Below are 26,931 nucleotides of genomic sequence, written 5' to 3'. Positions count from 1 at the left end.
CGCTTTTAGCTTAGCGGATATCCTGCTGAACAAAACGTGTAAGTATCATAAACGATTGTTTGCCACAGAGATTTGATTCTGCTATAAACCCAATGAAAGAAATCCCATTGAGCCAGCGAGATGCTTCCTTAAAGAACAGCCTAAGCCAATACGTCATCACTGCACCACTCTATAAAGTTTAAAGGTTTTTAGAGTGATATCGTCCAATACATTATAATTATAATGATATCAACAGCTTCATTTGCCAGCTGATTTCTATTCCATATTTTATTCCTCCATTTCATTCCATTGCAATGTAAATACTTTTATATTTTACTATATATTTTTAATTATTTTTAATATATTTCCTGTTCTTTACCTGTGTTTTTAATTCTTGTTTTTATGCACCACGACACCAAGTCAAATTCCTCGTACGTGTAAACCTACCTGGTAATAAACCTGTTTCTGATTCTGATTTGTCGTTTTCTAAAAAGGCAGACCTGTACGAGAGGAGAATGATGTCTTACTGTGTTTTCTATTCTGTCTTTCAGCCTCTGCCTAAGAGTATGGTGGCTCGTCTGTGTGAGTCTAAGAAGGTGTGCGGCGCTGCAGACACTCAGCTCCAGGTACAATCACACAACCTCACACACCTTCACCTTCACAGATATCTAAAAGTATGTTTCACTTTTCAGAAAGAGTTTTGAACAATGTTTGTAGCTTAGGAATAGGGTATTTTATTCTGCTGTACAATACTTAATTACACATTCAGTTTTTTCTCATTCAATTCTCCATTAACTTTGAACTGCGTCTTGTTTGGCTTTTGAAACCTATCTTTTTCAGATATTTTTACCTAACATTTTTAAACATCATATTAAATGTTTTGTATGATTTTAACTGTTAATTATTATAAATATTATCATTATCAGCACTACTATTGTTTTTGTTTTTTTATATATAGGTTTTTTAATTATTTATATTTATTTATTTCGACTTTTAAGCTGGTTATTTTGACAGGAATAACACTTCTTCAAAATTGGTAAATATAGGAAGTTCAATGTCTAGTTTTCCCCAATTTCTATGCAATTCTTTACCCCTAACTCTACCACTGCAGTTCACATTATTAATATATTTTTGATGTTGTTTTTTTCTCCCTGGACAGATTTTCTATGCCGTCCTGGACCAGATCTACCACAGCCAGCCTCAGAACCGCTCCACCACAGAAATCCTGCAGGAGATGCAGAATAAATTCTACGGCCTTCCTTACACGCCCAATACGGTACGAACACGCCGTCTTCCTGCCATTTAACACTCTACTTCTTTTGAGTAGCTTGTCTCTTTTATACTGTGCCTTTTAGATCCATTACAGTCTTCAAGGTTTGATCATTTAGGGAACTTCTGCTCATGGCTCTCCTTTCACTTCTCATTCAGATTACGTTATTGTCCGTTAAATGTACTTTAAATGGAAAGATGTACGGTGGCCGACCGGTGCAAACGCGCTACAGCGGCACAAAACCTTTCCATTTGCATGTGTTGTGGTACACTTGTGTTTTTATATTGAAGCTCCAGGGCATTTCTCCTAATTGAAGTGTTTTGCTCAGTTGTAGCACGTATACATATGCATCTGTCGGCCACTGTACATTTGTCTTTGGCACCAGCAACTAAAACAACACTCCCTATACACAGCACCACATACAGTTCACACACAATGCACTAAAAAAGAGACTTAATGGCAGTCGTAGTGCCAAGTGGATTTTTCTTCAACTGGTGTGTAGTCCATTCAAATATCACAACAGAGCATGAAACACAGTAGTATAAACAACAGATACATTAGTATACACTAAAAATAGGGGTTAGTTGCAGTATGTCCTAAGAAGCATCCTTGAGGCTTGGTGAGGGTTAGTTGAAAGGAGTCACATCACAGACTGAGGAGTCCTCTTCCCTTTCTCTCTGCTTTTATATCTCTTTCCCAGGCGCAGCAGCGGTTCAGGGATTAAAGCCCTTTTTTTTTGCAGCCCTGCTAAAATAACAAAGTATTCTTTGAATGAGTTCTCCCCGGGGGAAATATTTGAAACTCTTCCTCCCGGTGCTTTAATAAAAAATGAAAAGCTCTCTCCCCACTTTTGCAGCTGTGGGCGACGGGCTGAGGCCTGGAGGGAGAATCAGACGCACACGGTCACACTTTAGCCAGGAATGGCCTTCATAGAGCTTTTACTCTGGGCTATAATTATGTGGGAATGCCATCAGGAATAGAGATTAAAGAACTTCTGTATACCCTCCTTAAACCCAGTTTCTCCCACTCTTCTTCTTGTGTCCTGCTTTGTTGCTGCTTCTCTGGACATTTATGCCGTCTAGTTTCCCCCCACTGTCATTCCTCTTTAACTTCTCAAACCACACTGAAGCAGACTTCTCTCCTCAGCGTGCGCGGCAGGATCAGTTTCCTCATTTGAACTCCACAGAAACGTCAGATGATTGCGGTGTAATTGGGTCAGAGCAAGTGAAAACAGATTTGTTTAGATCCTCCAACGACCCAATCCACTTTAACTTTTTTTATATAAACTTGCGGCTCTGTGTCTCCCTCTCCTCTTCTTAGGCAACGTTTCCACCGCAAAGTGAACATTTGAGTGGCTAATAGGTTACGGAGAGCTGCAGATGATAAACATTGGGGTGATGCTGACATGTGTATAGTTTACAGAGCGGGGGCTATCGTTTCCCAGCAGAGAGAGGATCAGCTGTGAGTAACACAGACCACATGCTCGCCCTTGAGTCGAAGATAATATTTGGAAATAAATGGCAGAAAGCAAGATGTTCCTCTCGCCTTTGTTGACATTTCTTTAATCTGCGATTCTTGGCTCGTCTCATCGGGACCATCTCTCTCTCTTCTTTAATGAGCACATGTAATCCCCACTCTGTTGTACAAATGTGGAAATGCATATTAACACCACAGGGTTAGAATGGTCAGAAAATATGTAAAAAAATAAGTTAATTACTAGCCAACAGTTTATAAAGGAGTGCTTGTTACTGCACAATCAATCATTTTACAGTATAATTAGGAAGGGTGTTTAATGCAGGACTTTTGAATGAAAGGAACAAAAGGTGCCTTTAATCTCACTTAACCAGAGGAACAGAGTAAAAAGCATGTGCTGACTTTGTCTTTTTTTATGTATGTATCAAAAGACACCACCCTCTTCAAAAAGATGACATTAATCATTTGATGTGAGGCGGTTGGAAACAAAGAGGATGTTGGACGTATGTCAGAGCGTGACACAAAAAGCCAGAGGAAACGGACTCAAAACCTCTTCAAATGAAAGTCTGGTTCTCCCATTAGATGATAATATAAGAAAGAGTGGAAGATGTGAAACTAAAAGTTCCTTTGCTTGAATTCATTTAGTTTTTATGCATCAGAAAAACCGTTTTATCAGTTTAAATGAACTCCTCTAAACTTCATGACACTGTGTTACTGCTGCGTTAAGCTGACAAAACAAACTGGGTCTGTTTTAGCTGGCTCGAGTTCTCTCCTCTCAGGAGAGCTGTTTACTCTTATTAAAGTCACCGCAGCCCAGAGGAGACTCATCAAGTCGACACTCAGGAGCTTAAGCTTTTTGAGCGCTGTTGGAAAGAGGGGATGAGCTCTCAAACAGCTGTCAGAAACTTAGTACACTTTGACATCCAGCCACATCATTTTGAAGGTATTCATCCATAATGAGAGTGTATGTGAAATAGAGCTTTTATGTTGACAGGTGGCTTTTAGTGATGCTGTTTTCAGATGAGTTGCAGTATTTTCATTTAAAGTGGACCTATCATGCTATATTTGAAACATATATTGTAGGGCCATACCTATATAAAACATGTCTGTGAAGTTTTTTTCTCAAAATACCAAACAGATCATGCATTTTAGCCATGCCTCATTTCGCTCTATTTGCTCTTTTCCAGCCCTGTTTTTGCAAGGGCTGATTCTGTGACTACAGCGCCACCTACAGGCCTGGCATATGTACTACAGTGTCTCCAGCGCTTTCGAGCGGTCTCTCATTCCCCTGATAGGTGGAGAGTTGCCCATACTGTATAGGCGGAGCACCCCTTTTCTGACGTCAGAAACATTCAAATAATAATCAGCTCCGTTGCAGCCCCGTTTTTAGAGATTTGGGTATGGAGGAAAAGAGAGAGGGTTGTGTTTTCTGACACTTGGTGAGTTCCCTGACCGGGGACACATATTCATGTATAAAAGATGTACAAAAGTGCATTTTGCATGATAGGTCCCCTTTAATGTAGAAGGACTTAAAATGGCTTTATAACAGCTCAATGCAATACAATACATCATAGCTTTATCCATTTTAAACGGCTATAGAAACAGTTTTACTGCCTTTGAATGAACAGTTTTAATCACAATGACATGCACCAGAGTTTTCTTTCCCACAGGTAATGCGTACACAAAGACAGTACATACATCATTTTCATTTAAACAATTATTTCACTCGAGTATAAATCATCACAAGTTATTTCTGTTCTGTGAAGGTGGAGGGAGGCGTCTGCAGTCTGTTATGGTTTTGTTAACCGTGGCAGCTGCTGTCTTTTCAAACAGGCTGGATGTTTGAGCGTTCGCCAGCTGAATTCCCCCACAGTCTGCAGAGATCATAAAATAGCTGGGGGGGGGGGGGGGGGGGGTTGGGCGGCCTCAGGCTGAAGAGAGGAGAAGGGGGCTTTTCAACCATTTAGGAATTTCCATGTTTGGTCCTTTTTAAAGGAGGAGCTGGCAGGTTGTGATTAAATGTTGAGAAATTGAAGTCTATTTGTTTCACCGTTTAAATATCAAAGTTTTATGATTTATATTTCATTAATATCCACTTCAGTTTTAGTGCTGGAACTAAAACTGACAGTTCCCACATTTACGGCTTTTACATGCTGTAATGTCCTAGCACTGATTTATTATTAAAATATAACACATAGTTTAAATCTGCTATCATTTCTCCCTCGGTTTGCTCTTCCACTTCCTGTCGGCCGTAGAAACTGTTTATCCAGATTATCTTAAATGGGCCCTTTTGGGGGTTTCCCTTTCCTGTGGTGTTCTATAGTTTGTGTGCATGTAAATGGTCTGCAAAGGCTCAAATCCCTATGTTCCCTCAAAAGGGAATTTCTCTCCTACACCCACCTTTACTTCAGTAACATAGTGACATCATGTAACACTCGCGCTTCTATTGGTTAGTACTCCAACACATTGCACGTGAGGCGGTTGCAAGGGGCGGTGGTGGCGAAGTCGATAGGGACTTGGCTTGGGGACTGGAAGGTCACCAGTTCAAGTCCCGGCAAGACCAACTGCTACCGAGGTGTCCCTGAGCAAGGCACCGTTCCCCACACTGCTCCCCGGGCGCCGTTCAAAATGGCAGCCCACTGCTCCTAACACTAGGATGGGTCAAATGCAGAGAAACAATTTCCCCACGAGGGATTAATAAAAGCCCATCTTATCTTATCTTACCAATCACAACATAGCCGGCCAGCTAACCAATCAGAGCAGACTCTGGTTTCAGACAGAGGGTGAAAAGAGGTGCTGCAGCACAGGCAGTATGAGAACAGTAAGAGACATGTCCCAGTAGAGACACTAAACACTAATATGAACCTGAACCTCAGCTAAACATGTCCTCTTTAAGACATCCTGTATTTTTGCAAAGATGAAGGTGATAATGTTGTAGCTTTAATTTGATATATTATTCCCTCCATAGGCGTGGCAGCAGAGATTCAGCCACCTGATTGGCTACGGAGCCAAATACTACTCCTACCTCATGTCCCGCGCCGTGGCCTCCATGGTGTGGAAACAGTGCTTCGTCCAGGATCCTTTAAACAGGTGAGGCACGGTTAAAAAAGGAAGTGGGAGCACAAATGTTCAGCCTTACTTCATTCTCTTTGTGGTTACCTTACACATTGTGCTAATGCTAACAGTCACACAACAATGTATAAGCGCAATGTCAACCTGTTTTGCGTTTGGAGACTGGAGTCCGCCTCCCCTGCATTCTGTTTTAGCCGCTTGACATTGAACATGACGTTATTATGATACTCATGTCTGGTGTCTGCTTTGATTCACACACACTCACTACTCCCCTATCACAAGTGTTCGCCCCTGGACATGACACAAAAGCTTTTTGTTTGGAATAACGATGCCTCAACGGTCTCTCTATCAGGGGCCGCCCTGCAGCGTTTTCCCTCTGTCTCTCTTAGCTGTCTCCCTATCTTCCTTTCCCTCTGAGATTGTTTTAGTTTCACCTGTTGTTGTCAGATCTCTGTTTCCTGTCACCTGTCTGTGGTGAAAAGGCAGCTTATGGGACTTGGTTTGAAGTCGACTTATACAAATCTCCTTACCTCTTGTCCTTAACCTCAGTAATAAACAGTTAAGGAAAGAAGTGAAGTAACATTCATCAGGACTTAGGAAAAGAGACTGCGGTGACACTGGGAGACGTAATGATGGAGGATGTTACCGATCTGCTGTTTCCGTACAGAGGACTACAATAAGACATCTAGATACTTTGTTAAGCCTTCCTATCAGGTAGTTTTATGCAGGCGGAAGAGAGACAAATATATTCTTCATCACCATGGTTGGAATTGAAATTAAGAAAACGTAATGGTTGCTTCTGTATGATAGTATTAATCCACATGAAACCTGATGAGTGCAAATATCTCAAATAAATGAAGAAATACAACTTTATGCAATATATGGACAACTTGTGAGGCCTGAACATCAATTACTGCGCATATAACCATTAAAATATGTTGAACAAAGTTTAAGAAACCCTGCACTGCTCCGACTGAACACTGAAATGTTTTTGATTTGTATTTTTTCAGGGAGATGGGTGAGCGCTACCGTCGGGAGATGCTGGCTCATGGAGGAGCCAAGGAGCCGATGCAAATGGTGGAAGGTAACGAATCATTTCCAACACTTTTTCCCCCCCAATAGTTAGTTATCAACACTGTGTCTCATCTTATACATGTGTGACGATTAAATATTGCTTTGAATCCTCTATTCCTTTAAATTACCACTGTTAAATCCAGGATTCAAATCACCCCGAAAAGTTTGATGAAGCACTTTTTTTAAATTTGATTAATCTCTAAGTGGTTTGGGTTCCATCATTATTACATTACATTACATTACATTGCATTTAGCTGACGCTTTTATCCAAAGCGACTTACAATAAGTGCGTTCGACCAACAAAATACAAGCTTGAAGAAAACAGAATCATATAAGTACATCAGGTTTCATAGAGCAAAAACATTTCAACTGCTACTCAACTGGCTTTAGGTAAGCCAGTCCTTTATTAGTATATAAGTGCTTTGTTAATAGTTCTTTCGCTCGAAGTGGAGTCGAAAGAGATGAGTCAGATTTAGTAATTGTTCTTCTAATAGTTTTGGGGGGCTCTCATGTGACCTTTTGTCCCCACTGCCTTGCTGCAAGTCTTCTACATGTGGCTGTTTGGTGCTATAGCAGTTTTAGGATTACCAAGAGTTCCACTGCAGGTTTTGTGTCAGGTCAGGTATTAAGGTGTCAGTCTGTGAGCACCAGTAAAATGGGCTTAGTGTAATTACTGTAACGTGATGCTGGTGGATTTGTTTTGATAGCCTGGAGGCTCGTCTGCTCTTCAATTCATTGTCTTTCAGCAGCCTCCTCTCATGAGAGGCTGGAAACGTCCTCAGAAACATACTGGTTGCATTTTGTGGAAGAGAGTTAGAAAGTTAGATGAAGAAAGAAACCACATTTTAGATTTTAGTGTACTAGTTTTTGATTTGTATCCCTACGGTGGCCAACAGGTGTAAACAGCTCTTAAAATATCCATTAGGAGGAACGTGCTGCAGCTTCACAAACGATACAAATGTAAAAACACAAAGGTGCCTTAGCGCATGCAAATGAAGAAACAACTTCACCAACGTGATGAAACATACACAGCATTTACTAAAAGTGCTGCAGAAGCAAAACGCTGCAAAAAGCTTAAAACACGGGGGGCTTGTTGACGTTCAGGAAATATAAAGTTGGCCAACTGTCACTGTTGGAGTTAGTCTGTTTCATTATTCTAAGTGTGGGGCAAAACAAGCTTGCCTCTTTTTCCCGAGGCGTCCGCATGGCGCTGTGTTCTCACTGGAGTCAATTGAACTCGGACCCTTGATGAGACTATAGGATAGATTTCCATTATTAAAAGATCTCCTCACAGTCTTCTACCCTCACTGCTGTAGGTTGTTCTCACCTGAGGGGAGGTTTAGTTTGTCATCAGACAGAAGCAGCTGTGAGTCCATTAGTCAGCTTGTAGTTTTTTCAGGTGCTGATGTGGTTTGGCTCACTCTGTAGCAAATATTTACACATTCACACACCTCCCACAGTGTCCTCCTATCTTTGTTTACAAGAGCAAACCAGAGACTCTGCCAGTCCTGCTCTGAAGTCAGTTATTTGATATGTTGAAAAAAACTCTTACCTCAACTACTTCTTTTAAGCAAAATCCAGAAGGCAGACAGACGGATGATTATGGGTTTGAGCCCTAAAAACTGCTGAGTCTGCAAGGGTGCTTTCCCCTTTGCGTTTAACCAACATTTTTCAGCCAGGCTAGAACAACTTTGATCCAAAATATCTCTACATGTACTGAATGGATTTTCATGAAAAGTAATATTCCCCTCTCAGGAATAGTTTTGTAAAATGTGATTATCTTAATCAAATACCGGCAAAACTAATGACATTCCAATCAGCCTCATAGAGTGGTGCAGTTATGAGTCCTACAACCCTGAAATGAGTTAGCATTTTACCACTTTTTGTTCTACGACATAAAACATGTGGGTAAATACTCCACTGGTGGATTTAAAGATGGCTGTTGTTAACAAGTGTCTAAACGCCCAACATTAGCCACCTTTAGCTTAGTCTTTTCCACTACAGAAATACGTCATCCCAGCACCACTCTATTGCGATCGCATAATTATAAATGATAGATATAGATAGATAGAACTTTATTAATCAAAATTCATTTTCCACTCTGTCGTACACACATGCGTTTTTATACAGGTAATAAGTACACACTTTTTACAACATGCACATACATATACAAATACACACAGTTATATGCACACATGTACATGCAGTTGAGAGGTCAGAGCGGAGGTAGCCAGTCTAGCCGGCGCCAGTGAGCAGTTAGGGGTTAGGTGCCTTGCTCAAGGGCACTTCGGCAGTGGCCCAGGAGGTGAACTAGCTCCTCTCCAGTACCAGTCCACACTCCGTATTGTTTGGTCCGATCGGGACGTGAACCGGCGACCCTTCGGTCCAAAGTCCAACCCCCTACAGACTGAACCACTGCCGCCCCATAGATACTTTATTGATCCCAATTTGGGAAATGTTTGCGTTGCAGCTGCATAAAAAACAAACAAGGCAATGTACATAAGAGAAATTAAGACACAGAAATAAACAGTCCAACATTTTTCAGAAATATAAATAAAATAGCATAAAGGTGATACAAATGATGTTGAATTATTTAATATTGCAAACAAAGGCTAATACCAAAATATAAAACCACCAGATTCAGGGAGAGTTTCATCCCACAGGCCATAAGGATATTAAACACATTAACTTTTTAAAGAACGTCCATAAACATTCATCTGTATGCATTTTGCTAATGATTTATCTAATATATCATATTCCTTTTACTTGTATATAGACTCTTTTGCACTATTTCTATTTTATTTGTATTTACTTGCACATCTCCAAACATTCTCTTGCACTTATCTGTTTTGTTTGTTCTATGTCCTATATATTCATGTTGCACTGTTGGAGGAGCCTGTGACCTACGTGTTTCATTGCCATGTCTACTCTGTAGCTAATGTGCAAATGGCAATAAAGCCTTGAGCCTCAACGAGGATGTGGACTATATTCTGGCAGCTTTTAACAATTAAAATGGAGTTAATCATTTTGTCATTTTAGCAGAAGCTGTAATTTATCTATATGTCACGACAGCAAAAATAAACGACTTCCTCCCGTTGCCCTCTGCCCTTCATCGTCACCTCCTCGAGCCAGCGTGTCTGCACAGGACAACAGAGGAGGAGGTGAGAGGAGAGGGAGGATCAGGTGACGTACAGTCAATCTCTCCCTCAGGGTCACCTCCACCCCCTGCATGGGATTGTGTCTGTGACAGATCCAGCTTCTGAAATTACAACCAGCAGCAGATAGGATCCTTGTTATAGATCTACTGTCCAATTAACTGTTGTTGAACTGACAATATTTGCTTTTATAGGCCCGCTTTGAAGTGAGTGCTCCTCTAATTATAGGCCAAGCCCTGAATAGTTATCAGGGTCATATTGATCCCTCTGGCTCTCTTTCTGAACCATAAGTCATTTTACAGGGCTGTTAAAATGTCTGCTTTGGGAATAATACTTTTCATTTTGTGACAGAAAACATGGATCAAATAAAAAAAAAAAAGCCTTGAAATGGAAAATATGTTCCAGTCTGAATAATTGGCAGTTTCCCGTAATTTCTGATAATGATCTTAACAAATTCCTCTCTTTTTATCATAATAAAATCTATTCCATGTCTGGAGAAATGTTCAAACTAAGATAAAAACGTATCTATCTTTTATCCAGCCGACTTGTTGGCTACACGTGTCCTCATAATTCACCCTAACATCATGAAAGTTATTAAAGTACATCAGGGCATGTGTTGAAACATTTAGCGTTTATTCGCTCCGGGGTTGAGCGGTTCATAGAAACCATCTTGAATTCCTATCGAGGAATGGAAAAGGATTTGGAATAATAAGAAGGGCTCTTTTATATCTGAGGCAGTATTAGGGCCAGGAAGGACACGGTATCCAACCTAGTACACATAACTCTCTCAAACAAAGACCCTTGTAAATGGAGGTGTGTAACATTTCCCCTTGGTGAGGTGGTCGAGGGGGCAAGAGGTCACATGGGGAACCGGAGCAGACCCCGGCGAGGCTAACCAGAGGACGGTCTTTATCTGCGGGGCGGCTGCAGGTTTCCCAGGAAGCATGGTGTTGAAATGTAAACCCAGAGCAGCAGCAGGAGTGGCTGAGCAAGAAAAAGTGAGAATGAGGGGAAAGGGAAGGAGAGAGTGAAAGGGAAACCACAGAGAGGGCTTTCATGGCCCAGACGGTTCACATAGCCCCGACGGCCGAGCACAGAAAATGGATCTACTACGGCTCGGTGGCCCGGCTCTTTGTCCGGGGGCAGCGTGGCTGAATGGTCCTTATGACCGCTCGCTAACCACTAATAAACCCCCAGTCAGAGCACGGTGGTCTGCACAGTCCCACAGCACTTTGTGACAGTGATGTACCGTCTGAACCGGAGGGGAGGAACCTCACAGAGAACATGTGGAGCTGCACAAATACATGATTTATAGCCTTTACTTAAAAACCAGACATGATTTGTGATGAAAATGATCGTTCAGTTCTCCATACAGCATGTTCAGAGCATGGATGCATAAAGAGAACTGGAAACAGCGGTGGAGGTCCTGGTCATTCCTATGAGAGTTTCTCAGTGGCGCATGAAGCCCAAAATGACCTGACTCAAGTACTAAAGTATACGTAACTGAGCCTATAGAGCATGCACTCTAGCATTAAGCTTAAGCCCCGCCTCTTACCATTAACCACGGCCATTAAAATGCCCCGCCTCCAATCGCAGCGTCACAGGCATGGATGTATAATAAGAACTGGATACAGCGTGGGAGGCGGGGCCTCGTTCATTCCTATGAGAGTTGCTCATTGGCGTATTAAGACAAAATTGCCCAACTTTTGAGAGAGCGAAACGTCACGAAAGTATTCATATAATCTGTTCTTATTGAGCATCCATGGGTAAAGGTAAAACTCATGTAGTACTGAACACGTAACATGAACGTGCCGGGCGGCGCGGTCCCGTGGGTTAGATCCGCGTTCATAATGCCGAGGAAAATAACTCTCAGAATAACGTTATTAGCACATTTTACAACTTGAGGAACGAATGTTTTTAATAAGGGCTATACAAACGTTCATACTGGGTAGTTTATTTAGTTCAAAAAAAATTATCCAACGATTTACAGATGTCTCTTTCCCAATGTTAGTCAATGGGGAAAAAGTGTTTACGGGCCCAGCGACTGATACGGAAGTGTAGTACCGCCGTTTGGCCACAACGAATAGTTTCCTCAGAGTCCGGCGTACTTCCTGGGGGCTTGGTCACAGGCGGTCTCGGCTCAGTCCAAAGAATGGAGGGAATAGATTTGAACACAGGGTCGATATTTGATCGTAAATCAAACAAACATTAAAGCTGCCTTCACATGATACTCTGTACAACGACTCTGCACTGACTGGATCACACTCTATAAGTAGCTAAAAATCATATATTTGTCAAAACGTTCAAATATATTAAACCCTTTTGGATCCAGGGTACAAGCTATTCATACAGTTTGGACATATTAGCTTCCATACATCTGATTGTGCACTTTGATATAGATTTATTTTATGCAATGAGTGGTTAGTTGATGTAGTTTTGAAGTGTCTATCCTCAATAACACTGCAGGTTTTTCTTCTTTTGTAGAAAGGGGCCTCCCTGTGCAGTTGTTTGTCATCGCCCTTGTCTTGCTTGCTTTCTGGGCCTGTCTTAAGTGTTGTTTGTAGAAAAAGCTTCCTGAACTTCAAAGCAGTAATTACAGAGGCAGTAAGCCAGAGTCTGCCTGGAGGATTGACAGAAGGAACCGCTCTTCACACCTCGACATGTTTCGAATGGTTACAAGCCGCAGCTGAACGGCTTCTGAAGCAGCCACAAACGTGTTTTAGAAACGTCTGATCGGAAACTCTGCAGTGACTTAGCAAAATGTTTTATTCTCCTACAGGGATTGTGACACTACGATGGCTCAAGTTACTCCAGTTTGTTCCCGTTTTAAATGCATTAATGTGGCGCACTGCTGCTCCCTGCAACCTGCAAGTGGGTGTAATTGAATAATCTATAAAACAACCAATTAAATCCTGAAAGAGCAGAAAGCCAAGCCCGAGGGACTGTGGGATCAATGGCTCTTATAAAAAAGCTAGTCTCAGCTGAGCCTTCTGATTGGTTAGAGACACTTTCCAACTGTGCGCTTTATTGCTCTTAAAGCAGAATATAGTTTTGTTTGTTTCAGCTATTCTTGCACTAAAGGTTTTTGTTCAACTTACTTCCAGTGAGCCACGAAATAAATATATGGGTTTTTGTAGAAAATCTGCACTAATCCAAAGGTTGTTTTGAAAAAGCAAACCAATGTTTAAAATGTTAAGGAGGCCCTATCATGAATTAGGGGTTTTCTATTTCCTGCAGTGTGTTATATAGGTTTGTGTGCATGTAAATGGTCTGCAAAGGCAAACATCTCAAAGTTCCTTCCAGAGGGAGTTTTTCTCCCCTGGTTTCAGACAGAGGGTGAAATGAGGTGCTGCAGTATAAAATTACCTTTTGAACATTAAAGGTCCCATGACATGGCCATTTCTACTGATCATAATTCCATTGTTGAGGTCAACTAGAATAGATTTATATTGTTCAATGTTCAAAAATCACATTGGTTTCTCATACAGCATCTCTGTATAGTATGTGTATTCACTCTCTGTCCTACACGGCTTGTTGGAGCTCCTGCCCCCCCCCTCCCTGTGAGCCCAGTGTGCTCTGATTGGTCGCGACGTTGAGGCTCGTTGCTGCGAGGAGCAGACAGGCTTCCGTGTCGGCGATACAGGAGAACAAGCACACACAAACACTCTCAGCCGAAGTAAAAACAATAAGTGTGGCTTGATATTGAGTAAGAAAAAGGTTTATAACGCTGTGAGAATGGGTCTGCATTTCTCTGCAGACCCAACTTAGTAGCCCGAAAAACGTTTACCCATTTAAACAGTTGTGGTAGATATACCTTGTTTGTTTTAAACATCATAAATACACAAATAACAATGAATACTTACAGGTTGTGTACCCGAATCTCCCGCTGGTCCAAACAAAGTAGGAACAGCATCGTTCTTCAGTGCCCTACGCTGTACGTATCCGGCATGAATCGCTGAAAGGTTTGGGAAGCTTTGTTTCGTGAAAGGCTGGCAGAGGGTGTGGCCTCTGGGTATTGTTATGGAAATAATTATCATAGATGCCAATTTGTAACATACAGGACAAACCTTGATGTCTGTTTACCTTCTTTAAGGACACAGGCTGCTTAGCCAATAATGTTATTGTTCCCATTCTGTGACCGGTCAATACTGGGTCACAGATGGTCTGTGTTGTGGGTACACTGGGACACTTCCTTCTCTGTATTTGTGGACTCCAAGGTGAAATCTTCGAGGTCATAAGTGTCCGACGCAAGTAACTCAGTGTTCCCACACTGTTTAGGCTATCTTCTCAAATATGTTGTTTACTCTCTGCGAAACCAGTTAGATGGGCTGGCAAGAGAGAGGCTCTCCAGAATTGACGTGGCAACTCTACCGTGAAGTCAGAACCTCTGACTCTTGGACTTGTGATGTGAATCCTCCGGCCGTAACTCCAAATAAACCATCATGTGTTTGACATCAAAGCTACTGCTCTTCCCGTGTCTCCTTCCTGAGTCGGTGACTCCCACTGCATAGCTACACAGAAGTTTCCTCTACAGGTATTCACACGTAGCAATACCCAGGAAGTAAACAATGGAAAATGAGAAATCTCCAACGAGGCGTTTTCGGGAGGTATTTTCTGTGTTAGAGTTTTACTCCCTACAGGGTGTACTTTGAGGGTTTTTGACTCTGCAGACCGTTTACATGCATACAAACCTTCATAACACACAAGGGGAAGGGTAATAACCGGAAAAGCATGACATGGGACCTTTAAGGCATCGAAACAGTAGAGGCACAAAATACTAATATGAACCTGAAAATGTGCCAAATCTGTCCTCTTTTAAAATCCTGACCAAGATAGTCAGCATCACAGTTACAGACAACAGATTGAAACCAAGAACATAAATATTAACATTTATTGCATAAAAAATATGTATATATAATATATACATATTTGTTCTTAGCAGAATGAAGGTCAGAATCAGAACTCTTGTATTTGTCTGCTTGGGGTGAATTTGACTTCTCTCAGCAGTACGTTTCAGATAAAAGGAAAAAGAGTAGACTTGCATAATAAATAAAGAGTCCAGCAAACATTAGTAAGAACATAAACAAATCATTACAAACAAATAAGCACAACAGAGAAAACTTTTTCCAGGCAGTAACTCCGATAAATGAACCAGCAGTAGCTGCAGGCTGCGCAGCAATTTGAAACATTTCTACTGAATCCATTCCCCCAGAGCTGTCATTACCCAGCCACATGGTCTTTATTTCACTGATACCCATCACCCACCACCCTTTAAGTAAATACACTATTCTGTTTACTTGAGAGATGTTATCTCAAATTCTAGATGTACGTGCAGTTATAGAAACAGGACAGCTGAAGCTTGGGTTACAGAATAAGCCATTCACCAGGATTTACATGTTTAGGAATTTTGTTATTCAAGCAGCTGGCATTAGTGGAAAAGCAGAGAGGTTGTACACTGTTGACATTCAATTAGTTTCCATTTCTCACAGGAGAGAATCGCTTGTCTGTTTTGAGTGAACTCTTTCAGACGAGAAGAAGTGGAGCTAAAGAAGAGTCTGTGATTTCCCACAGCAGCTTAGAAACATTGTGCAGGGAGACAGAAAGAGTGCACTGCACTTTGCCCCCCCACAAGTACTCTTGAAGTACCCTCGAGCAAAGTACTTCAGTGCCAACAGCTCCGATGGGGAAAGCAGAGTTTGGCCTAAAATGTACATTCTTATAATCAGCCATTTGTCTAAGAGAGATCCACTGTTATTTAAAATACTTTTATTTCACGGCTTAGTTGAACACTTGATTCTGATTGGTCAATTTAGACATTCCAGAGGCCTGCTATTTTACGCTAGCAGACCGTTGATAAGAAGGATCAAGGGAATATGTGCAGTCATATCACTCCGCAAAAAGAAGTCCGGTCAATTCAACGTCAGGTGTGGACAACAAACATAAGTCTTCATCCGTCAGAATACGCTGTGGAATACTTTTTGAATATTGTATTTTATCTTGTGGAGAGCAATAATCTTTGGATTCATGATGGCTAAACTTCAAAAGAGGTTCAAAAGACAGAGAGCTGGACATCAGAGAAATCAACAGAAGAAGACAGAGAGGAAGTAAACACTAAAGGGAACAGCAGAAGAAGACAGTCAGGAAGTAATCACTTACGTGAACAGCAGAAGAAGACAGACAGGAAGTAAACACTAAAGGGAACAGCAGAAGAAGACAGTCAGGAAGTAATCACTTACGGGAACAGCAGAAGAAGACAGACAGGAAGTAAACACTAAAGGGAACAGCAGAAGAAGACAGACAGGAAGTAGGCTTGTTTGAGACGAGCTGCGGCTCGCCTCGAAAGTAGACGAGAATAGCCGATCGCAGCCGGGGGAGGTCTCAAAAAGCTCGCCTGAAGTCGGACAGCTCGGAGTCGGCTTCGTCTTCTTCTTCTTCTCTCGTTTTTTTGGGGGATTGCAAACAACTTTAAGGTGCATACTGCCGCCTCCGGAGTCGGCTTGACCCGGTTTGCATTTATAAAGAATGCACAAATGTGTTTAATCGTTAATGTCAGATATGTACTAAGTAAATACATTAATTTATTGCATTACATTACATTGCATTTAGCTGACGCTTTTATCCAAAGCGACTTAAAATAAGTGCATTCGACCAGGAAGACACAACCTTGAAGAAAATAGAATCATATAAGTACATTAGGTTTCATAGAGCCAAACATTTCAAGTGCTACTCAACTGGCTTTAGATAAGCCAGCCCTTTATTAGTATATAAGTTATTTGTTAATAAATCTAACGCTCGAAGTGGAGTCGAAAGAGATGAGTTTTCAGTCTGCGCCGGAAGATGTGTAATGTTTCTGCTGTCCTGATGTCAATGGGGAGCTCATTCCACCATTTTGGAGCCAGGATAGCAAACCCACGTGTTTTTGCTGATGGGAACTTGGGTCCCCTTCGCAGCGAGGGTGCAGCGAGTCGTTTGGCTGATGCAGAGCGGAGTGCATGTGCTGGGGTGTACAGTTTAACCATGTCCTGGATGTAGGAAGGGCCAGATCCATTCGCAGCATGGTAAGCAAGTACCAGTGTCTTGAAGTGGATTCTAGCAGTTACCGGAAGCCAGTGAAGGGAGCGGAGGAGCGAGGAGGAGTGAGCAGGAACAAGATTAGATTCAACTTTATTGTTATTGCACATATTACAGGTACTGAGAGAATGAAATGCAGTTTAGCTTCTAACCAGGTGCAACAAGCAGTGAAGTGAAAAGTAATGTACACAATCTACAGAATAAAATATAGAATTAATTGAATGATGAATAAACAGTGAGGAGGGGTATGAATAGATATACACAGCAGCCTGTGAGCAGTATGAACAGTGTATGAATATGCTTATATATATAAAGTATGAAAACGGTAAGCAGTGCAAGTATAGTATAAAATATATAGATATTAATTTCATGATAAACATTGTGGAACAATGATGAAAAATGTGAATGGATGTGGCGACGTAAAACCACCAATGAGCGCTCAGCTCGAGATACCAGCGAGTCGTTTCCCATCAAGCATTTCGCTTCCGCAGCCCGTGGAGAGGAACTGCGCCGCCTCGCCGCGCCTCGCTCTCAAGGCTGCGGGCGTCTTTGTCCCGCGAGATTTCAACGTCTCATGTAGGCGAGCCTCCAGAGCAAGTCGGACAAAATGACTAACCATCATGCAAAGCACTAGCAAGACGTTGATCGCAATTGCGCAGGTCTGCGTCGGTCTCGCTTGTCTCAAACAAGCCCAACGTTACGTCCCGACTAGGGGAAGAGGAAAGCAACATACACCAGATTGGAATTGGTAATAATCATAAATGGTTTTATTATACCAGGGTGAAACAAAATGGCAGGCAGGCAGCCTGAAACAACCAAAGTGGCCACAAGGGCGCAAGTTTAAATGAACAACCAAACAAAGGGAGGACTCTAAAAAGGGAGCCTGCTTACATACAAGGTATATACATACTAAACAAAAATAACCCTCACTATTGCAGTGGTACAAACTAAAGAAAAGGAGGCTGTAAGAAAACACAGCTGAGGTAACTATCACACAATACTAACCACACAATACTACCACACGAGTTAACCCCTGTTAACAGAATCACAATCAATCCCAGAGCACGTAGCGAGAAACGTCTGTTCACATACAGAGCCTCCAGAGTGATGATTTTTACCAGTCTTTGTAGTCATCTCCAGCAGGTGTGCGCCGTCTGATTGGAGTGCCCAGCGTGCTCCAATCACAATCTTCAGGGGGCGGACCAGGAGATGGCAGCCAATCACGTCAGTGCAATCGCACAGCTCATTTACATATAACACAGCTTAACACAATTAAGATGACCAGGAAGGCAGCAGTCGTAACAGGAAGTAAACACTAAAGGGAACAGCAGAAGAAGACAGACAGGAAGTAAACACTAAAGGGAACAGCAGAAAAAGACAGACAGGAAGTAAACACTAAAGGGAACAGCAGAAAAAGACAGACAGGAAGTAAACACTAAAGGGAACAGCAGAAGAAGACAGACAGGAAGTAAACACTAACAGGAACACAGTATGGGCCCGTTGGTATGAAACACAATCATTTGTAAATCAATGAAATCAGTTTTGTGACCGGATCGCTGCACATTATCGCTGACTTAACAACACCTGCCCAGACTCTGCTGCCCTGGTTGGCTCTCGCCTCAGGCGCTGAGATGACTGTAATGTAAGCTTTGTTCTTTAACGTCAGTGGCTTTATGAATGGAAATGGAAACTCTTAAATATGAGACGAGTCACACGGTAAAGCCTCTGTCCTGATGAGGCTCTCCTCTCAATGGACATAAAGCCCACCCTACTGTATGTTTGGTTTGGCTCTGCGTTTCCTTGTTCCTCCAATGAGTTCGTCCAGTGTGTAGAGACAGAGGTTCTGACAAAATAACATCTTGCTATTTATTTGAGTTGTTTTTTTTCAGCTATTAGCACAGCACATATCATCCTATTCACTTACACAGTGTCTCAAAACCTGAAACAAATCATTCATTCATGGGATTTAGGAGAGCCAATCCTGTAAATGCAATCGAAAAATGTTTGTTATAAAAACCAATACAACTCACAGTCTAGGTTTTTATGAATGAAATGAGAAAATATGCCATAAAAGCTGTTGAATATTGAACATTACATATTACTTAGTGATGGCATTTATTACATTTTTGCAGTTATCAGTTATGCTGTTATTTTCCAAATCATTTCGGCCAAAAACATGCCGATATCCTCTTGCATCGCTAATAGAAATGCAATAAAAAAAACGTCATAAATATTCATAGTTTAATATGTCATAAATTGTATTTGTTATGTAAAAGTCATAAAACTCTTAGTATTTAATTTTAGAATACATTCATAGTGAAGTATGACATAAGTGTAATGATGCACGCTCTGCTGATATCTCATTACTCATGATGGCCGACTGCCATGCTCATCATAGTATTTTATTTGAAAGTGACAGGACAGATATTAAAGTGTTTCTGTGACTTCTCACTGCAATGCGATTCATTGTAAACATCTTCACTGGAATTACTGGATCAACCCTGGGTCAAACTTGGCAATGTGATTCATTTGCATCAATGCTTTTTAACGTGTTAAGGTCTCCAGATGAATCGTTGACAGCCCTAAGAACGACACATTGTGCAGCCCTGCTTTCTGTGGTTCACACTGTAGTTTACTCTCTTTACAGATAGCACTGCGCCACCATAAACATGTGCAGACCCCCCCCTCCCTGTGTGTATCTATACCAGCAGCTTCTCACATCAGATCCTCCTCCACAGTGTTGTTATGACTTTGAGGTTATCTGTGCATTCCTCTCAGACTCTCCCAGGGATGAGGGCTGAGAACAGACTCACTCCTCGCCCCTCGTTGTGTCCCCCTCTCTCTCTCTCTCTCTCTCTCGGTATGAGCGCCAGGTGCTGACACCCCGCACTGAGGGTGATGAGAAGCCGGCGAGTTGTTTTGTTTACCCGACTCACCTCCTTCACGATCACGCCTCCAACTTTCTCCCTGGGCCTCCTTCATCACTCTTGTCATGTAAACAAAACACAGAATTTATTTTCTCCGCAGCCTTAGGTGGTTGCGGGTGAGTCGATAAATTCTTCTTTTGTTTTTTTACAGCTGTGTCCTACAGTATCGCAGTACTATTCAATTCAAAGGTTTTATTGTCATATGCACAAAGTTAGTGTAGAAATGGCAATGAAATTCTTCTGACCTGAGCTCCTCCAACAATGCAACATATATGATAAAACACAAAAATACAAAGTAAAAAGTAGTGCAAAAAGTCTATATACATGTTAATAGAATATAGGATATGTACAAGAACAGAATAGGAAATCAAATAATGTAAATACTACATGATACAAGTGTTTGTCCACCATTTTAAAGACTTAAAAACTGCTCCACCAAATGAAAATCTGCTCAAAGATTGAGAGAGTCGTTTTGTATCACTTTATTTTCCCACTCTAATCCCATTGGCTTTTTGAGGAGGGAACCAGTGAGATGCTGCCTTCGGGGTCGGCCTCCAAAAATCCATCACTGCTCCTCTCTATTATCGCTTATAAATGCAGCTTGAGCTCCACTTTAAAGGGACCATCAAGTGACATTCAGTGGTCACAACAAAAGAAATGTCCCGCAGCGCTTTAATTAGGGTTATCATTAATGGTTGGAAATCATCACTTTCATGTGGCTTCCTCGGCCCCTGGGATCCAGGGGCGTTGCGGTTGTGATGCGTTTAGGGACCCCTGCATGCTGGTATCATCTTATAGCTGAGGGGCAGGGAGCGCCCGGTGGGTAAGAGGAGATGATAATCTCCCTCTCTGCTCTCAGCGGGCCAAACCTGCGCTCACTTTATACCTGTTCCAGAATAAAAGAGTGTGTGTGTGTGTGTGTGTGTGTGTGTGTGTGTGTGTGTGTGTGTGTGTGTGTGTGTGTGTGTGTGTGTGTGTGTGTGTGTGTGTGTGTGTGTGTGTGTGTGTGTGTGTGTGTGTGTGTGTGTGTGTGTGTGTGGGTGGTCTAGCATTACTATACTTGGGGGGACCTAAATCTGTTTACATAGTCACGTGTGGGGACTGGCTTCCCTTATGGGGACAAATTGGAGGTCCCCATAAGGGGAATCATTAATTTTAGGGTGAAGACTTGGTTAGGTTTAGGATTAGGGTTAGGGTAAGGGTAAGGGTTAGGCTTAGGCATGTGTTGGTTATGGTTAAGGTTAGGATAAGTCTCCAGGAAATGCATGGAAGTCAATGTAATGTCCCCTGAAGTGATGTATACATGGTATGTGTGTGTGTGTGTGTGTGTCCATATCTTCCTGTGTGTCCATGCATTCAGGTTCCCTGTGTGAAACTCTTTGCGACTCCATTCATGCGTGCCTGTGCAGACATGCTTGTGTGTGTTTGAGTGTGTGCGTTGGAAGTGACCCATGCAGGAAAGAGGGGGGGGGGGGGTGAGTGCCTATTTACATTGGCAGTTACACAAGGGGAAATGAACTGACTTCAAAGCGGGCGTGCAGCTGAATTGTAAAGCGAGTGAGGGAGTCCTCCACGCATGAGCGGCCTCTGAAAACACAGACAGACATTCCCAGCGCCGCACACTCATATCTGCTCTACGGCAACACACACAGTGTGTGTGAGCGCTGTGTGAAGCACTGTAACATACAGAGAGAGGAGGGAGATTTGTATGTTGTGCCTCTACTGTCACATGTTTCCATACTTTAATGTTCAAAAAGCTCTTTATTTTTCTCATACTGCCTGTGCTGCAGCACCTCTTTTAAATATATATATATCCTTTATTTAACCAGGTAAAAGACTCATTGAGATTAAAATCTCTTTTCCAAGAGCGACCAAGAAGGGCAGCATGTACAAAGTTACAACAAATAAAACACAGACATGACAGGCAGACAAATACAGCTGTAAAACACAAATAAAATGGCACATTAGCCAGTCAATATGCGAAGTAAAACAAACTATTAAAATCATTCAAAACTGGCAAAATTTAAAACGATTTTAGGATATACGAGCACTCACATCTACCAATGGTGTCGTGTTCTCTGTCCTTTAAGATGGACCTGAATTCCCCCATAGTGATTACATCTGAGAGTTTCAGCTCCTTCTGTACATTGTTCCAAGCTGTGGGGGCAGCATATCTAAAAGCTGTTTTACCCAGTTTTGTTTTCACTGTAGGGACCAGCATCTGAATAAAATCTTGGGAGCGCAGGCCATACAGACTTTCTCTTTGACACATATATGTGCAAATGTAGGAGGGAACCAACCCAAACAGAGATTTATAAATAAAACCCAACCAATGGGAAAGTCTGCGAGCAGACAAAGATGGCCAATTAGCAGCAGCATATAAAGTGCAATGGTGTACTCGATATTTACATCCAGTGATAAATCGTAAGGCACAATGGTACACAGTATCCAAGCTCTTTAGGCATTGGTCAGAGGCATTCATGTATAGCAGGTCACCATAATCTAATACAGGTAAAAACGTTGCAGATATCAAATGTTTCCTTGTCTGAAAAAATAAACAGGATTTATTCCTGTAAAAGAAACCTCATTTTATTTGTAGCTTTGAAACAACATTTTCCGTGTGTAACTTGAAAGACAAGTTCTGTTCAATAAGAAATCCCAGATATGTGTAAGTAGTGACCCTCTCAATGTCAGTCCCTTGTGCAGTACACATCTTGGGTAGAATAGATGGTAACTTTTTGCCATTCGAAAATATCATCACTTTGGATTTTTCAGCATTTAATACCAACTTTAGTTGATATAAATGGGTTTGTATGACATCAAAGGCAGACTGGAGGAAATCTAGACTTTGCTCTATAGAAGCGGAGGAACAATAAATAACAGTGTCATCTGCATAAAAATGGTAAGAAGCATTTGCTAAATGATTACATAGATTATTTACATATATGGTAAAAAGAATGGGTCCTAATATGGAACCTTGTGGCACACCCTTTGCTATCGGGAGGAAGGAAGAAAAGGACCCAGAAAATTGGACGCATTGGGTTCTCGCTGATAAATAATTTAAAAACCAACCTACAGTATGCCTAGATAAGCCGATACTGTGAAGTCTTTCCGTCAGGATGATATGATCAACTGTGTCAAACGCTTTGACAAATCAATAAATAGAGCTGCACAATACTTTTTCCAGTCCAATGCCTCAATTATGTTGTTCACCACTTTAATAGCAGCAGTTGTTGTGCTGTTTTCTAAAACCGGATTGGTGTTCTGACAAAATATCATTTGTGTCCAAGAATAATTTAAGTTGTTCACTGAGAAGCTTTTCGAGGACCTTCGCTACAACACATAATTTTGAAATTGGCCTATAATTATTAACAGATGAGGGATCCCCTCCTTTCAGTAAAGGAAGAACATATGCAGATTTCCATATGTTAGGAATCTCATTGTTGGAAAGAGTTAAATTAAAAAGATAAGTAAGCGGCTCAGCTATAAAGTCTGCTGCTAATTTAAGAAAATGAGGAGGAAGTTTGTCCGGACCTGCCGATTTGTGTGGATCCAGATTCTGCAATGCTTTATGGACCTCTATCACCTCGATAAAAGTAAAATTGAATGGCTGAGCCATGGGATGGGATGAAGGTGGTGAGCAATCAACGTTCTGTCCAGGGCCCGAATGTAGGGACTCAAACAAAGAACCAGATGAAATAAAATGTTCATTAAAGCAGTTGAGAATGGCCGATTTGTCAGTGAGGGTTTGCGAGTCTGTAACAATGCAGGCTGGTAATTCATTTTTAGTTTCTGTTCCAAATGAGTTTTTTATTACCTTCCAACATTTCTTTGGATCATTTAAGTTACTAGTAGTATTAGAAATGTAGTACTCAGATTTAGCCTTTTTAACTAGGAAGGTGAAATGATTTCGGAGCTGTCTAAAAACAATCCAATCCACTTGGGATTTCGATTTTCTGGCCCTTGACCAGGCAATATCGCTTTCTTTTAGAATGCTGGCCAGTTGAGGACTAAACCAGGGATTTTTTTAGCCCTTTCACCCTACATTTGCGGAAAGGAGCATGTGTGTTTATAATTCTAGTAAAAGCCTCATGAAAATAATCCCATGCCAGTTCAACATCCCTAATGAGAGAGATCTTGTTCCAATCAAAATCCCACAGGTCATGAAAAAATGCTTGCTCGCAAAAATGTTTAAAGTCACGTTTAAAAACTATTTGTGGTCTTGTTTTTGGAAGCTTAGCTTGCCTGATTGTAGCTATAGCGCAATGGTCACTCATATCATTTACAAAAATACCAATATCCAAAAACTTATGAGGCGCATTTGTTAAAAATAAGTCGATAAGAGACCATATATCTTGGTGTTTAAGATTAGGACGAGTTGGGCTATTGATAAATTGCATAAGATTAAAAGAGTCACAGGTTGATTTAAAACTATCGGAGACAGAGGACAACCAGTCCCAATTAAAGTCTCCAGCAATTAAAATCTCATTAAAATCCAAGCAAGATAACTGATGACTCAATGATGATAAAGCCTCAATGCTTGCTGAAGGGGGTCTATAGCACCCTACAACAGTGATAAACTGACCCTTAAGAAGTTCCAATTTCAGCGCAAGTAGTTCAAATTGTCTGCTAAGAGACACAGATGATTGGATGGTAGCATGACATTTTGTTTTTACATAAATTGCAACACCACCACCTTTTCTGGGACGGTCACAACGAAACACATTGTAACCCTTAATTGCAATGTCTTTGTCCGTGATAGATTTCTTTTCACCCTCTGTCTGAAACCAGAGCCCAGTCTGCTCTGATTGGTTAGCTGGCCGGCTCTGTTGTGATTGGTCAACCTCTTAGAGATGTCCCGCCCCTTAGCCTATCATGTACAATGTGGCTGAGCGCTAGCCAATAGAAACGCAAATGTTACATAGTGATGTCACTATGTTCCAGAAGTAAACAAAGGAGTCCAATGGAGGCATTTCAGGCAGGCTGTGGGAGAAAAACTCCCTCTGGAGGGAACACATGGATTTTAGCATTTGCAGACCATTTACATGCACACAAACCTAGAACACACTAAGGAGAAGGGGAAACAGCAAAAAACAGAATAGGGCCTCTTTAAATAAAAGTAAATGGTCTGAAAATACTCCATTAACGATAAAAGTCCTGAATGCTAAATGTTACTTTAGTAGAAGTATTATCCGTTGACAGTACAGCTTACAAAGAAGAAATGAAATCTGATCATTTTACAATGAACACAACATACTCTTTTTTACTGTAATCCCCAATTTATTGAAATGTAATCTGATCAAGCCTTTTTTTATGTAACTGTAAGGGAATACAGTTACCTCTTATAGTATCCTGATTACCCATTACATGTAATCCCACACACACACACACACCATTTATACATCACTTCAGGGGACATTACATTGACTTACATGCATTTCCTGGAGACTTACCCTAACCAAGCCTCACCCTAAAATGAATGATTCCCCTTATTTCCATTTTGTCCCCATAAGGCAGGCGAGTCCGCACACGTGACTGTGTAAACAGATTTAGGTCTCCACAAGTATAGTAATGCTAGGACACACACACACACTCTCTAAAGCCTGCTGTGTGTTCTCTAACAGGGATGCTGCAGAGACAGCCCACCATGGAGGAGTTTGTGGACGCGCTGGATTCTGAGCTCAACCCGAACTTTGAGACCTTCCTCATGGACTCTGAGAGCTGAAGGACGACGCTGTAACCATGGAAACAGACGAGAACTTTTCAAAAGAGACGATGCACTGATGCTGCACACAGGATGCACGCTCATTACTCAGCATCTCTCTTCTGTCTGTAAATGAACTTTTTCTATGTTGCTTTCTCTGTTAAAGTCACATTGACTTATGATTATATAATGTGGGTAATTATACTGATAATATAATATGGTAAGAATAAACTACTTTATACTTGATAATCTCTGAATGTTGATTATTGCAGATTATGTGAAATTGTGTCCCATTGACAGATCTTCTGGGATCCATTTTGTCATATTGTTCATTTAATATAAAAAAATGTAAGTTTGTACATGTTTTATCACCTTTTTATAACACTGAACATTAAATAATAAGCATGAATTTCACTAAAGTCACATTTTTCATCATTTCATTTGCCTTTTATTTCCATTGACTAGTTCCTTCCCCTCATGCCATATTTTCCTCTCAGCTCACATACTGGCCGAACCTTGTTTTTTCCTGATCAAATCAGCGTGAGGAAGAATACTTAATCTGCTCTTCCTGTCATGTGATCATTGTTTAGACTTCAGATTAATACCGCTCCATCTGTTTTGTCTGTCAGGAGGACGAGGTCTGAGCGGGACGTTCACTTTATGTAAAAACCTTTCAGTGAGAAACGAAAAAGTTGTGTTCAAGTCTTAAATGGAGTTGTTGCAACACAGTGTATAAAATACTGTTAACTTCACACAGCGTTGAAGCTGTTTACACACCACTTTAAAGTAGAGACTCCTATCCAGCTTGGTTAACAAAGCTGCCGGCATCAACAGACTCACTCATTATGGGCTGTGGCTGCAGCTGCTCCCTGTTACAGTGGCTTTGCCCGCAGAGATATGAGACCTGTATCTGGTCCTGACCTGAGCAGCTAGGTTACCACACACACACACACACACACACACACACACACACACACACACACACACACACACACACACACACACACACACACACACACACACACACACACACACACACACACACACACACACACACACACACACACACACACACACACACACCACACACACACACACACACACACACACACACACACACACACACACACACACACACACACACACACACACACACACACACACACACACACACACACAGCAGCCTGATTGATGGCCTGGACATAG

The 26,931-nt window shown here is 41.5% G+C and overlaps 1 protein-coding gene across 1 annotated transcript in view; it reads left to right on the top strand.

The window, feature by feature from the left end:
- Nucleotides 1-26,159, top strand: part of LOC117551766 (mitochondrial intermediate peptidase-like) — a 39,996-nt gene extending 13,837 nt beyond the window's left edge. Inside the window, exons 15-19 of the mRNA XM_034224784.1 lie at nt 531-605; nt 1,139-1,255; nt 5,691-5,812; nt 6,805-6,878; nt 25,646-26,159. Of these exons, the coding sequence (XP_034080675.1) occupies nt 531-605; nt 1,139-1,255; nt 5,691-5,812; nt 6,805-6,878; nt 25,646-25,746 (489 nt within the window). The 3' untranslated portion in view covers nt 25,747-26,159. The remainder of the gene's footprint in view (nt 1-530; nt 606-1,138; nt 1,256-5,690; nt 5,813-6,804; nt 6,879-25,645) is intronic.
- Nucleotides 26,160-26,931: the final 772 nt, after the last annotated feature.

This window comes from Gymnodraco acuticeps, unplaced genomic scaffold, assembly GCF_902827175.1.
Source record: "Gymnodraco acuticeps unplaced genomic scaffold, fGymAcu1.1, whole genome shotgun sequence".
NCBI classification, from domain to species: domain Eukaryota; kingdom Metazoa; phylum Chordata; class Actinopteri; order Perciformes; family Bathydraconidae; genus Gymnodraco; species Gymnodraco acuticeps.
The sequence above is the reverse complement of the archived record's forward strand: the minus strand, read 5'-3'. Positions and strand labels throughout refer to the sequence as shown.